A 15,809-nucleotide genomic window follows, 5' to 3' on the forward strand; every position below is an offset into this window, starting at 1 on the left:
ATGGTGTCTTAGTGAAGATTTATGGTTTCTGTAGCAATCTGTTTACCCATTTATCTACTTCTCTGAAAAAAAAGGAGAGGGGAGGTTTAGGTTTAGGTTTAGGTTTATTGGGATTTATATGCCGCCCTTTTCCCTGGGGGGACTCAGGGCGGCTTACAACCACAGGGGAGGGGAAGTGCAAGGTCAAAACAAACACTTTGTGAACAAAAGAAAAATAATAAAACACAACTTTCATTCAGCAATCAAACACTCGGGCGGGTAATTGGAAGCCTATCCCCAGGCCTGCTGGGAGAGCCAGATCTTGAGGGCTGCGCGGAAGGTCTGGGTGGTGGTGAGGAAATAGAGAGTAACTTATACTGAACACCAAGGGATGCAGATGTGTTGAAAGGGAACTCATGAAAACATCTTGAGAGAGTCAACAGTTAGAGGTTATTTTAACATTTACACACTGGGGGTTCCTAGGGATAAAAGGCATTTAGATACTGCTTGAAGGACGCTCATCCAATCCATTCCCCACCTGCCCCCCATTTCAGAGGCATACGTTTTACACAGATAAAGCAAAACAATGTTCTGACTGCAAACAAAAATTAAATGGCAATTATTTGCTTAGCAGCTATGATGTTCAGAGTTTCTCTACCTGAGGCATTGTATCATAAGTTACAACGATTCACTCAAGCTATACATTCCATCTCCACAGTTAGGTTTTATATACCAACAACATTTCTGCTTTGCCTAAGCACAAAGATGTAAAGTTTAAATGCAGTAGAAGATTGCATTTTTTTCTTTTTGAGAAAAATATAAGAAATGTGACCAATAACATACTCAAGCAGGTAGCTAAATTTATTTGGGTTTTAAAAGGAAAAATTAATGACTTAAGATGTCCAGCTTCTAAAGCAGACGTTTCCCATCTACGGTAATCTTTTATCCCCACAAATTGAAATATTGTTTTAAGAACCCAAAATTTGATTCAATCCACTTTAGAGGTTCTCTGAAGGCTGCAAATGGAAAATTGGGTTGGGCATGACATACACTTCATGGATTGCTTGCTTACTGTGATATGTGAATGCAATCTTTTTGACTAGCAGACATGAATTATGGTTTAGCTTTGGATCCCCGGTATAGTGCCTCTCTCAGGGTTTGTCTGCCCCACCCATCTTGCAAAGTATCATTCCAAGCATAAATAAAATTAAACAGGCCATGCTGCAATTTCCATTCTTTAGTGCTAGGAATTTCATACAAGCCTCTACAGATTTTTAATTAACTAATTCTTAACAATTAAAAGAAAAATGGTGGGTGGTGTTTGCTGAGTACAGTTTGGAAATGCTTTTTAAAAAGTGAAGTTAAGCTGGTGTTAGAAAGCTATCTGAACTGGCTAGCACAGTGGTGTAGGCAATGCAGGCATAGTTACTACATTATTTGTCAGAGTATAAGACGCACCAGAGTATAAGACGCAGCAAGGTTTTGAAGAGGCAAATTTAAAAAAAAGGCTATGCACTCTGGCAAACCTCCCCAAAACGGTCTGGTTTTTGAGAAAACGGGCCCAGGTTTTTTTTCAAAAAAAGGGCATGAATAGCCCTTAGGAGGCTTATAGATTGTTCCTGGAGGGGGCCGGGGGGGGGGGACAAAAAACAAGCAAAAAATTGCTTTTTGAGAAAATGGGCCAATTTGTTTCACAAAAAGGGCATTAGGAAGCTTATAGAGTGCTCCTTGGGGCTGGGGGGGGGGAATTGAGCAAAAAATGACCTGTTTTTTGCTCATTTCTGCCCTCCCCAGCTCTCTGAAAGTCTCCTACAAGATATACACGGCCATTTTGGTGAAGGTACATTTTCAAAAATGTCAAAAGTATCCATCAGTCCAAAAAACGCTAGGGAGCCCCATTTGAACATAATGCATGAATAAGGTCAGTGAGGTATGTGGGATTAGGGGGTGCAAGCCAACAGGAGACATTTTTCCATCCTACCTGAATGTTATGGGATAGATTCTCCCCCAATGTTGTTGACCTTCCACACATGAGTTAAAATGTACATTTTTTCAGAGAATTTTAACACTGAATGAGAAAGCACCACTTTAAATGTAACTGTTGTATGAATTGCTGCCATTTAAGTTTTGGTTTATTATTTTCCAAGATTAATGGTGATTTTTAATGTTTTATGGTAGATATTAAAAACATAATATACAAACTGCCAAGGGACTGATAATTGTGGCATTACAAACAATTAATAAATTGATTAATGAAATGATCCATTTAGAAAAAGTCATGTTATATAATAATATAAAAACCCACAAAACCTCAGTAGACATCATTTGAATCATACACTAAATTAGTAACTTGTTAAATTAGTAACACAGTTGTTAAGTGAACCTGGCTTCCCCTTGTCTGTACTTGTCAGAAGGCTGCAAAAAGTGATCACATGACTCCGGGACACTGCAACCGTCATAAACATGAGTCAGTTGCCAAGCATCTGAATTTTGATCACATGAACCATGGGGATGCTGCAACAGTTGTAGGTGTGAAAAAGGTCATAAGTCACTTATTTCAGTGATGTTGCAACATAAACAAACTATTACTGTAAGTTGACAATTATTTTCACTAAACAGAATCAAGAAAGGATTATCTTGAGTTTCTTTCTCATCCCTTCTTTCTCAGGATCAAGTTCACTTAACGGTTCTTGAATTCTGTATTCAAGATTACCTTCTTATTATACAACCTAGGAACTATACAACTTATGAACACCAAATCCAGCAAGGGACAACTAAGTATTGCTACAAGCTTATGCAAAGGGCATGAAGATATATGCATTTCCTGAGCAAAACAAAAATAAAAATGGGTATTCTGGAGGCTACAGTTCCCACAAAACCAGCATTTCTTAAGTCACAAATCTAGCCAGGATCTATATTCAGAGATTAACAACTTTAACAGGACTTCCATTGGACAGAATGTGTAAAAGACAAGTTAGTAGGTGGAGCCAAGTAGGAATGTGGTAGGAATGTGCCACCCCTGTCTTTTATGTCACCCTGTCACAGAGGTGTAGAAGTCCCTGCTCCTATCTGTCCTTCCAAACTGCAGGAACAAATGAAATATAGCACCCTTCTTTTAAGGCAAATAGGTAGAAGACTATCGATTATAAAACCCTATATTTTTTGCCTCCTCTTCACCATATATGTGTCGTATATGCATTCCTTCTACTTCTTCCTTTAAAAAAACATTACTTCGGCTTACAACAGTTCATTTAGTGACGGTTTAAAGTTACAATGGCACTGAAAAAGGTGGCTTATGACCATATTTCACATTTATGACCATTGCGGCCTCCCCATGATCACATGATTTATATTTGGATACTTGACAAGTGACTCACATTTATGATGGTTGCAGTGTCATGGAGTCATGTGATCCCCTTTTGCAACCTACTGACAAGCAAAGTCAATGGGAAGCCAGATTCACTTAACAACAGCGTGACTACCATATTTTTCAGAGTATAAGACACACCTTCCCCCCCAAAAGAGCATGGAAATGTTGGTGCATCTTATACACTGAATATAGCCATTTTTGGCCTCCCGAAGCCTTGCCCCCACATCCCATTTTTGCGAAAAACGTGATGTTTTAAAGCAAAAACAGAGGCATTTTTGCCTTCCCCCAGCCCCCAGAAGCACTCTGCAGGCTTCAGCAGGGCTGGGGGAAGGCAAAAATGCAATTTTTGTTAAAAATGGGTGAAAATGGGCTGTTTTTCACAAACTTTTCCGCCTGTTTTTTGCAAAAATTGGGACGTTTTTGCCTTCTCCCAGCCCTGATGAAGCTTGCAGGATGCTTCTGGGGGCTGGGGAGGACAAAAAACTTTTTTTCTTACCTGTTCAAAATCTTGGTGTGTCTTATACACCGGTGCGTTTTATAGTCCGAAAAATATGGTAATTTAACAACTGCAGTTAATAAAAAAAGTCGTAAAATGGGCAAAACTCACTTAACAAATATCTCACTTACCAGCGTAAATTTGGGGCTCAATTGTGGCCATAAGTCGCGGACTATCTGTAATAACATACTCTGATTTTAAGCTGGCCTGTGAGCGTAAGAATGTTTTTCTTTGAAATCCTTGATTAATATAAAAATATATATTTATGCACAAACTGATCCACAAGGGACTTGCAGAAGCACAGAATTAGCATTAACTGTTTTGAACTAATGGATTTCTTTCTGCTCAGACTAATGTAACCACTTCAAACAAATGATTTCTCAAGGGACCCACACAGTAAAGAATAAGCAAACTGGTGTAGAGAACAACTTGGGAGGTTGCATATATTATCTCAATGAAAAGGGCTAGTTATTTCTGTTGTATGGATTACATTACCCATGTTTAGCCAAACCATAAATGAGTTTATCTTCTTCCGACCCTCACAGCACAACAGACAGCAATTACCCTATTAAAACCCTGCAAGGGGTATTTTAGCATTGTGGCAGCGTCTAATATGTTGAATGACAACTCTCAGAATTCCTACCCAGCACAATCTGCCTGTGGGAAATATGAGAGTTGTAATATTCCAGCACACTGGGAAGGAAACTTTGCTGTTTACTCTAATAAGATCAAGCAGCTCAGCTCAGAAACATGCAAAATATTTTGGAATTTAAAAGAGAAAAGAACATTAATCCCATAAAACAAGCCTCCTGTAAGAAACAGAAGGCTGTATAAAAGTCAAAACCAGGCCTGTTTATCATTTCCCCTTCTTTCCTTTAAATTTTAACAAGAGAAGCTTTTTAAAGATTCAATATACATAGTTCATTCCTCTTGCAGATATTGCTCACGTGAAAAACAAAAATCATACTTCTCCAGAAACTCAACTTGAACAAGTCCTTGAAATGTTATAGTGCTAGGCAGCCCTTTTCATATAACTATGGGGGGGGGGGGGGAGAAGGGATTGTTTTTCAGATAAAACATCTCTAAAGTTCATTATTTTCATTACATGTCCTGCAAAGGACTTTCAACAGAAAATAAAATTTGGTTACCTTCTGTTTGCATATTCTGGGAACAGGAAGCAAATAATGAACTCAATTATAGGTGGGAAGCCATATATGTAGAAAGAAAACCCAAGGATTCCAAAATTATGTCCCAACCTGATGAAATGCAAAGCCATGGGATGTGTCAGGGCATACTGATAAGTTAAACCTCTGGGGATAAAAGTGCTAAACAAATAGTGACCTGAATGCGATGCTGACAGCCAGACTCTATTCATGGGGCAGAGTTCTTACCTTGTGTCCTCAAACTGATTGACACTTAAGGTAAAAGTAAAGGTTCCCCTCGCACATATGTGCTAGTCGTTCCTGACTCTAGGGGCATGTGCTCATCTCGGTTTCAAAGCCGAAGAGTCAGCGCTGTCTGAAGACGTCTCAGTGGTCATGGGGAAAGCATGACTAAACCCCGAAGGCGCACGGAACACTGTTACCTTCCCATCAAAGTTGGTCCCTATTTTTCTACTTGCATTTTTTACATGCTTTCAAACTGCTAGGTTGGCAGAAGCTGGGACAAGTAACGGGAACTCACTCCATTATGCAACACTAGGGATTCGAACTGCCAAACTGCCAACCTTTCTGGTCAACAAGCTCAGCATCTTAGCCACTGAGCCACCGTGTCCCTTTGATTGACACTTATTACATGCCTATCTTCTGTCTCATCCAGAAGCCCAAGTTGGGATGCATGTTTTCCCTTCTACAACTATCTATTGTGATGCAGGTAGTTTAGATTGAAGATAACAAGCATTTCCTAAAGTTGATCCCAGCAGAAACATGTGAAGTTAGGTGTCCACCATTTTAATCTTTCTCAATCCCCAATTTGCAGAGTAAAGGAGGTGGAGCAGGGCAGACCTGTGGTAAGGGAAAAGACAAGCTCATTCCTAATTCTGCCAAGGCCTGCAGTTTCGTCAACAGAAGGGCTTAATTGATTCCGCCCAATATAGTGAGAGGCAACAAGTTTGCTTGCTATAAAATAATCTTCCTCAGATGTGAAAGAGTGACATTTTCAGTTATAACTTACAACTGCATAATAACAATAAACGTTTCTGAAAGAGCCCTTGTGTTTATTTCATCCTGCTCAGTCTGTAAGGGAGATCTTAACTGTAAATACTTTAGAAAGAAGGCAGGTGGGACCAAAGTTAGGTTTATACTTGGAGGTGGAGTCTTTCTATATTCTGCTGATGCTTACGCCTATTCGGTACCAGGCACAAACTTACTTGCTGCACTTTAACCAATAATTTACTTTAAAACCTACTTTGGTTTTGCTGATTTTATTATACTATTTGCATTCTATTACAATGCAAAATTTTCTTCTCTTTTGTTAGCTGCCTTCAGAAGCGTCTACTGAAACACATAAAGCCATTTAAAAATAAGGTTGAGATGGGAAATGCACTTGAAAATGTAATATTGATAGGACTTGATTTAAAAAACCATTTGTCTAGTGACCATTGAAAGTTACAACAGCACTGAAAAAAGTAACTTAGGACCGTTTTTCATACTTACCACCATTGCTGCATCTTCATGGTCACATGATCAAAGTTTGGGTGCTTGGCAACCGACATGCATTTATGACAGCTGCATTGTCCTGGGATTATGTTATCATCATTTGTAACCTTCCCAGCTGGCTTCCAACAAACAAAGTCAATGGGGGAAACAAGAGTCGCTTAACACCAACATGACTCATTTACCAACTGCAGTGATTCACTTTAGCGACTGCCTTGCTTAGCAACAGAAATGTTCACTCAATTGTGGTTCTAAGCTGAGGACTACTTATACTACAGGTCATCTTGTTTCATTCTGCCATAATTTTATGGGGACAGCAATACAGAACAGAACAAAGTTTCCAATCTCTCTACTCAAGAATAATTCACAAGGTGCCTGTCTCACCTACCTCACAAGTCTGTGATTAGGTTAAATTAGGAGAGGCCTTATGTACATCACCTTGAGCTTTCAAAGAAATAGCGCAATACAGATTCAAGGAGTAAACTAGAATAGTCCTAATTTCTAATTGGAGGCATTCTTTATGCAAAGGTTATATTCACATTATGCAGTTGACCATCAGGATGGTTACCGTAGTTATGAAGTTAAGCAGAGTTGTGCTTTGGTTATGTTCTCCCGTAATGAGCTGTGCCCACATAGACCTACTTAATCTTTGAAGAAAAAGAGTTGGGTTTATAAAGGAGCTGGAAAAATCCAGATATACACAAAGTATTCGCTCACCTGCCTTTACTCGCATATGAACTTACTGTAAGTGACATCCCATCCCTAATCCATAGGGTTCAATACGACGTTGGTCCATCCTTTACAGCTATAACAGCTTCAACTCTTCTGGGACGGCTGTCTATAAGGTTTAGGAGTGTGTTTATGGGAATTTTTGACCATTCTTCCAGAAGCGCATTTGTGAGGTCACACACTGATGTTGGATGGGTTTACGTGGCCTACCACTTTGTGGCTGAGTTGCTGTCGTTCCCAAACACTTGCACGTTCTTATAATACAGCTGACAGTTGACTGTGGAATATTTAGGAGTGAGGAAATTTCACGACTGGATTTATTACACAGGTGGCATCCTATCACAGTTTCATGCTGGAATTCACTGAGCTCCTGAGACCCAGTCTTTCATAAGTGTTTGTAAAAACAGTTTGCATGCCTAGGTACTTGATTTTATACACCTGTGGCCATGGAAGTGATTGGAACACCTGATTCTGATTATTTGGATGGGTGAGTGAATAGTTTTGGCAATATAGTGTACATTTATACAATTCACTGCTCAAATTCTGGCAACGACTGGCTGAATATGACTGATTGGCTGTAGGTATCAACTAATTCACAATTTATATCATGCACACCAGCGGTGGGTTGTTACGCGAACCAATACCGGTTCGCTTTGCGCGTCCTTTGCTGCTTGCTTCACTCGTGCACACCCTGACTGTGCATTGCTCGTGCATGCGCAGTTTGCTATAAATGGTTCTGCGCATGCGCTAAGACCCTTAAAAGCTAATTTAAAAGATGCAATGGAAACAGAGATCGGGGAAAAGGTTTGGTGGCGTGGCCAGCCTGGATCGCAGCCAGTTCTGTGACCCAGGCCAGATTACCACTACCGGTTGGCCAAACCAGGAGCAACCCACCTCTGATGCACACATGTGCATGTGCACACAAGTTGTTGTCAAGTTGCTTACAGATACTCTTTCTGCAATGATTCCAAATGAGAAACTGTGTGTTTCTCTGTTTATCCACATACTATGAGCTCTCTATAAATAAACCATGCTGTAAACAATGCTATGTGGTAAAAGTATTTGTGTGATATTTACTCCCTAGTATTTTACAAGGCCTATCAAGTTTTCCTGCATCATGGATGATAGATTACTTATATGTTTCTCTTGTTCTCTTTCCTTTTCTCACTGAAAATATCTTCTGCTCTCAGTGGGGATTGAGGGTTGGGAAGACTGCCTTCCCTTCTAGTAATCAAAGGCTTTCTTACCTAAGCTTTTAAGAGGTTTCTGAGTGTGTGGGAATCTACTGGTCTGCAATATTTCAAAGTAATAACTATGTCTTCCCCCTGGATTGGTACTTGGCTCCAAAATATATTTGGAGACTGACTCCTTCAAGATCTTGTTTTCCTTTTGGGGGGGGGGGGCTAATAAGGGTGATTTGGGTGAGGACCAAAACAGATGGAAGCTGAGAGGTTGGGGGAGGGGTGTGCAATGCGTCCATGCTTGTAACTTGTCTTCAGTGGCTGTGTTGAGGGAGGGAGTTGATGTTGGTAGAGATTGAGGAAACAGATGTTGCTGGAAGCAAGCATGACATCAAGAACAGCAGCCAGGCTGAGATGATGTTGAAAGTGTAAATTGGGCTTGGAACACAGCCATTTTTTCCTCTGCTTCCCCCCACCCTTTTCTTTCTGCAACTCTGCTACCTGTCTGACCAACTAGAAAGGGACCAATCACAATAGAAAGATCTTCCAGGAGCAAGGATGTTATATATGTCCTGGAAAAATTTTCCCCAAAGGGTGGCCTGTGTTCCTTTTAGCATGAGTTTGTGCTCTTAGAATGACCAATATGGAGATTTGATTGAGTTAATGGCTGACTTAATTGTACAAATAGAGCCAAAGACTCTCAGCTGAAAGTAGACAAAAGAAAATCTATATACCACTAAAGAAAAATAAAGATCACTTAGGACTGAACACAATCATTTATTGCTTTACTTAAAATTTACTTTGAAATGAGTGCAGGGACTCAAATGTACAAAAATCAATTTTGCTCCCAAACATTTATCTACTTTGACTCCTTCCTAGCCGCACCATTCTCCTCATTTCTTCCTGGAGTATCTAACTTGCTTGGATTGTTCACTCTCTTCTTACATCTCTCTCCACTATTTCTATTCTATGTTAATCAGCTGCTATCTCAAAGTCACCATACAAACATCAGTATGAGACCATAAGGAGCTGTTCCTCTCCCCTCCCCACAAAAATGGTTAGATTTCCAATGCATGGCTGACATTTTGAGAGGAGAGTGAGATTTACAGAGAACGTCAGTGTAGCAACAGCAATACCACTTTTGACTTATATACCACTCCAAAGGGCTTTATAGCTGACAACAGCATTCTGAGCAGTTTACAAATATTAGAATATTACCCTCAACAATATAGTATAGTATAAGTACAGCATGGATTAGTATAGATTAATATAGATTATCATAGCATAAGGCCGTGATGGTGAATCTATGGCACATGTACCAAAGGTGGCATGCAGAGCCCTCTCTGCATGCACACGAGCACCAGCTCTGCTCCACTGCGCATCTGCGCGCCTCAACCGGTCTAACTGATTTTGGGTCTCTACCGCACATGCACGGGAGGGGGCACATCAGAGGTGGGTTCCTACCAATTCGCACCTATTCGGTAGAACCGGTTCGTCAAATCTACCGAACCGGTTAGAAGAGGTTCCACCAGTGGACCCGGAAAGCAGGCCACACCTACAGAAGAGGTTCCAAAAAATTTTGAAACCCACCACTGGTCCTTGGATATGATTATTCTACACTATCATTCTCATATTTATAAAACTCAGTGCTTCTGTGAAAGGTAAGGATGACTACTGCGTTTGTGGTGCAATCAGAACATTGCGTGTGTTGAAATTGTTTTAACGCAAACCAAAGATGCCTTTTAAAAAACAAGTTTACATCATATTCTTATGCATGGCAGTGCTGTGTGTGAGGTAATTTAAGGTGGTTCTGACAAGTGTCGTCAGCATCTTCATATCCGGTCACATGGGCGGCAAGCCACTCCCATCCGGTCACATGGGCAGCAAGCCACTCCCACAAAGGAAGCCACACCCACAGAGTAGGTTCAAACAATTTTTGAAACCCACCACTGGGGCACATGGAGGAGACCTGGATGATGCGCACCCTCCCCACGGCCTGTTTTTGCTCCCAGGAGGCTGCAGGGAGGCCTACTAGACCCAAAATGGGGTGCGGGAGGTGCGGCACCACCCCTGCGCAGCCTGTTTTTGCTCCCAGGAGGCTGCAGTGAGGGCCACTAGGCCTAAAACAGGGGTTTGGGATGGGGTGGGCAGTCCCCTAAGGCCCATTTTTGCTCCCAAGAAGCTGCAGGGAGGTCTACTAGGCCCATAACGGGGTGTGGGGAGGTCGCACATGCATTGCATTATGGGTGCAGGCGCGCGGGCACTTTCAGCAGGCGATGACAAAAAGGTTAGCCATCACTGGCATAAGAGGTCCTTGATGCTCTCTGAGCTTGCTTGTTTTCTTGCAGACCTTTCATTACCCAAACTAGGTAACATCATTAGTGCTGACAGACTAGCACTGATTACGTTACCTAGTTAGGGTAATTAAACGTCCGCAAGAAAACCAGCAAGCTTGGGAGCACCAAGTACCTTCTCATATCAACCCTGAGCTACAAATATTATCCTTTAATTAATAGTACAGTTCTAGACATTAGACGTGCATGCAAGTTATTTGAAACATTTAGGGAAATACCTATCTCAAATGTTAGGAAAAGCCAGAAACAAATTTAAGCAACTTTCTATCATGGATTTCCCAAAATAATTCCCAAGTCTTTGCCATACAAGATAAGCATTTCTTTTTAGATGTAGGACTGCAGACCTCTTCTGGTTATTTGTACAATGTTTTTCAACATATAAGCTTATCTCCCCATTAAGAGTGATGAATGAAGCTCTATCACCTTAGAAACTCTGTTTTTATCTTCAGTCTCATATTTTTAAAGAGTTTTTTTTAATTACCTTTGAAAGTTTATTATTAAATACTGGGATTATTTTTTTTGAAATTCCATTTGAAAGATAAGAGTATTGTTATCTATTAAACAAAATAAAAGTATATATGTGACAATGAAAGACAAATACTTTTTCTTATGGGAACATGACCTACAGAATTTCTCATTTTACTTATAGTTTACTAATTGGCACACCAAAATAGCTCTTTACCATTTCTAGATAACCGTCTAGATCTGCAGTTTAACATTCTTGCCACATGAATATGAAATTAAATTTACAAACTTCTCTTCATTGTCCTTTTAAACTCCTACGTTACCAAACTTTATCACCATAAATACTTAAAATTCATAGGGATTTATTCTTCTGCTTTGATTTGTGTCTGTGGAGCTCTGTCAAGTTAGGAGGCAGATCCAGCTGAGGAGAGTTTTCAACTTATCTTGGCTTCCACTGAAAACACATCATTTAAAGTTATCTCTCCTCCCGTTTATCATTAGACAATGGGAATAACAGACTATTCTTTAATTGCTATGTTTTTCAAGCAAGACTTTTCTACTTCCATTCAGAGCTCCTTGTAATGAAAGCTTTCTTTTAAAATATAAGGTATTCCTTTCATTCTCCCAGGCCACCCCACCTCTCCCCACCTAATTTCTCTTATATGACAAAAAGGGGTATAAAACTCAAGTCTGACAGAAAAAGGCTGACCTCCATGTGCCACATGGCTAGGAGACAACTTTGTCAAATCTCCCTCCTCCCCTCCCCCTTTTCTAATTGCACTTCACTGACAAATGACTAAAGGGAAGTGTTTAAGAGCTTAGGATTCCAGAGTGAGCTAATACAGGATGTCTTTGGTTATTGGGGATGGGGGGGAGGGAAAAGAAGAAAGCAGCCTCCTAACCTCCCTCCCTCCCCCGCCTCCTCCTTAAATTTAAAAATGGGACGAATGTTACCATTTTTGGACATGAGTTTTGCACAAGCCCAGCCCTAAACCGCACCATTCAAAACTGATCCCGCTGGTGAAGGGCTATCTCTAGGGCAGGGCGAGCATGGGTGCTGCCCCGACTGCGCTTGGCCAATCCATCCATCCATCAGCCCTGGGCATCCTTCCTCACAGGGATGTACCTAGGCGGGTTTTCCGATGACCTAAAGATCAAATTCCTAAGGGGGGCCGGGAGAAGAGCTGTATTCCCCAGGGGTTTTAAGGAGGAAGGCGTCGGGGGGGTGAGGAAGTGACTCGCTAACGAACTCTACTTTCGCTTTACCTCCTCCTGTCTCCTCTTTACATCGATCTGTACAAATTGCCTTCGGTATGGGGGGGGGAGGGAAGTATTGCAGTTTCAATGACACTTTGTGGCAAGGACACGCGTTAGTTGCGCCCTTTCCTGCCTTCTGTGTGCAAAGAGGCCAGCCTCAAAACGACTCCGAAAGCGGCAAGCGGTAAACGGCAGCCACTTCCCTCTTCCAACAGCCCCCCACCCTCACTCTCCGGGAAAGTGGCTTTTGTCGGTTGCCTTGCGAAACGCCGGAGGGGCCAGCAGAGCCTGCCAGTCAAGTCTCCCCGATGTTAAGCAAGGGAAACATCTGTTGCTTCAGTAGAAAGGAAAGCAACTTCAGAGCTACCGCTGGCGTCGGGCCGGCAAAGGCTTCCCACTGACCTCCCCACCACCACCTCCGATTTCCTGATAGATCGAATTATTTCAGCAACATCTCCCCCTACCACGGCACCCCGCCTCCCCCTCGCACGTCACCTCCGCTCCGTTCTCCAGCAAGCCTCATGCTGCTTTTTTTTTTTTTTTGCCTTTAGGAATAAGAATGTTTAAAAGGCTTTTTTTATTAATTTGGAGGGGGGGGAGATGATGCAGGTTCTGCAAGCTACGCTTTTTATTCCTCCAAATAATGGTCGCCGCTTATTGTAGCGAGTCAGCCTCCTAACTTCAGTCCAGGCTCTGCAATTACCTTTCCCCCCCCCCGCCCCCAAGCCCGCAGAAACAGAGGGAGGGGAATCGTTATCATTAGCACTCTCTCCCACGGGTGGTAAGGGAGGTAAGGGGCGGGGAAGAGCAGATCTCCCGGGGATACAAATATTCCCCAAGTGGCTATCACCCGCTTCTCGTCGTTGTCGTCCCCCCCACACCAGAAAATGGGAGAGGAGTAAAATAATACGCTTTGGAAACGTGGATCTCCAACGCCAGGTCCACGCCAGGAGGTTCGGAGCTTCCCTCCAGGCCACCTGTATAGCCAGCAGCCGCGTCCACAGGCTCCGTGGGAAAAGGCGGGCAGTGGGAAAGAGACGGCCGGGGAGCATGTGCGCTCGCCCGCCCGCTCCAATCTCGCCCTCCCGGTTCCCAAACCACGCTCTTCGGAAAGAGTTCTGCAGCAGCCGCTGGCAAGGTGTCTTCCCCGCCCCGCTCGGGCCGAAAGCCAATAAAGAAAATAAAATACAAAATGCTGGTTTACCTTTCTCTGCTGCTTCTCCCAGGCTGGATCCAAGAGGAGATCCCTGTCCCAGTCTTCTTCCGGCTGCCTATAGTCATTGGTCTGCTGGGAGTCATAGTGATCCATCCCTGCGTGGCTGCTGTCCTTGCTTCGCGGGTGCTTCTGAAGCTGCTTTCGCCGACGCGGCTTCTTCTTCTTCTCCCGCCCTTCCTTCCTCCTCTTCGGCGCTGCTAAAGCTCGAAAGCTCCCTGCCGAGGCACAGCTACCACACAGCGGCGGCAAGATCGAGAGCGAAGAAGGCAGATCCCTTGGCCAGACCGCAACCTAAGCTTTGCACACTCCGAGCAGGGAGGGGGGGAGAGCAAGAGACAGCGCTCAGCCCTGCCTCCTGAGTGACCTCATTGGCTAAACAGAGTTGCCCAAAGTTCACTTTCCAGGGCCACCGGGAAGCCCCATTGCATCTCTCGAGTGCCAATCGCAACTTGCGGCAGCTTCTATAGGTTGTTTTGAGAGCGCGCCCCCCTTGGCCTTCCCCTTATAACACATGTGACGTCTGAACTACTTCATCTGTTCAGCGAGGAGGGAGGGCGAGTTTTTCTTCTGGGCTGTCTATGTTTCCTCGGAGTTGTAAGTCGGCTGGCTGGATGCTTTGGAGTGAGATCCGTGGTGACGAACGCATGGGATTTGTAGGAAAGCGATGGGGTTATTTCTCTCTTCCTTACTCTTGCACTAAGCAGAGAGGATCGACACTCAAGACATCCCGAAAGTTTAGTGTCCAAGATACAAGTTTTTAAAAAATCCACCGAGGTGCTTCTTCGGTTAAAACTCTTTTTGATTCAGCCCTATTTCTGCGTGCATTTGGTTGAGTGACAGAGATTTGAATCTGGTCCCTTCCTCCATTTCTAAGGAGAGTTCTAGAAATATCAATAAAGAAACCCTGACTTAAGGGAGGAGAGCCGATTAGAACCTTTGATGATATTTGGACTGAAGTATTGTAGCAAAAACTAGCAGAGTAAATGTTTAAGTAATGTTCCACCACAGAGTAAACCTTATAAATTGGGCAATCAAACCACTCCTTGAGCAAATCCAAAAGTTATTGACCAAGTTGTAACTTTGTATGTGACTGAAAGGAAAAAGTGTTAAATGTAGAAGAGAAAAAGAATAATTTCAACTGTATTTAATTAACTTTAGTTTTAGTCCAAGCCATACCTTTTTGTTTGGTCATATACACTTTTGAAGAGTGATCCAACTACAAGGGCAGAGAAAATTGTGCAACCATGCTGTAAAACAAAAGTGTTTTTTTTTAAAGGATTGTATCAACACTTTCAAAATACTTTTTCTTCCTTTAAAGGATTTTTTTTCTAAAGATGACCTAACATTTTTTCTAAAGATGACCTAACATTTCATGATGAGCTCCTGATATGTCAGTATTGACAAAGCAAGCACCTTGTTGAATCAGACTCAATCTCTGGCCCAGAGGCAGAAACCTCTTACTCTCCAAAAGTTAGGTTTTAACTTTCATTTTCACCCTTGGCTACTGGTCAAGCTGATTGAAATGGATAAATTAGTCCAGTAACATTTGACAGAGTGAAGATTTTCTACCTCCAGTCAGCTACAACCAAGTCCTGAAGATTGCTTTGTTCTTTATTTCCAACATCTGGATCTTGGAATCTGTTGGCAGGATTTATGTGACATGGGCATTTCAGTCATTACCTCTCCCACTCCACAGACTAATCTCCATGCGTCAGCAACACACAACATGGCAAGACTAGTTTTACAATCTACCAAATAGCACAACAGATGTCAGAATGATTTTTTTAAAATGATGTCATGATCAACACCATTCCACTTCTACTCTCACTTTTTCTCCCATTCCTTCCTCTCCAATCATGGTTGGCTGGAGGCAGAATGAAAATAGAGAAAAGATAGATGCTGTTCATGCTAATCATGGAATAGATAAGAGTTAGTTAACTCTCCTGGGACAGCTATTTGTGTGGCTGGGCTGACTAGGGGAGCAGACATGACTCAGTAAAGCATATTGTGTAAATGGGGGCTGCTGGACATTCTTATAATTTACCATAACTAATGCTGACCAAAGGATCTATGGTCCATTCAAATGAGAACTTTAGACAAATTGATAA

The 15,809-nt window shown here is 42.3% G+C and overlaps 1 protein-coding gene across 3 annotated transcripts in view; it reads right to left on the reverse strand.

Moving 5' to 3' along the window:
* Positions 1-13,999, reverse strand: part of ACTN1 (actinin alpha 1) — a 127,352-nt gene extending 113,353 nt beyond the window's left edge. For all 3 annotated transcript variants that reach the window (XM_087721386.1, XM_087721378.1, XM_087721393.1), the window contains exon 1: positions 13,690-13,999. In XM_087721386.1, the coding sequence (XP_087577512.1) occupies positions 13,690-13,794 (105 nt within the window). In that variant the 5' untranslated portion in view covers positions 13,795-13,999. The remainder of the gene's footprint in view (positions 1-13,689) is intronic.
* Between the last annotated feature and the right edge of the window lie 1,810 nt (positions 14,000-15,809).

This window comes from Thamnophis sirtalis, unplaced genomic scaffold (genome assembly GCF_051295495.1).
Source record: "Thamnophis sirtalis isolate CommonGarterSnake01/CBP01778 unplaced genomic scaffold, rThaSir2_p1.2 scaffold_1, whole genome shotgun sequence".
Taxonomy (NCBI): Eukaryota; Metazoa; Chordata; class Lepidosauria; order Squamata; family Natricidae; genus Thamnophis; species Thamnophis sirtalis.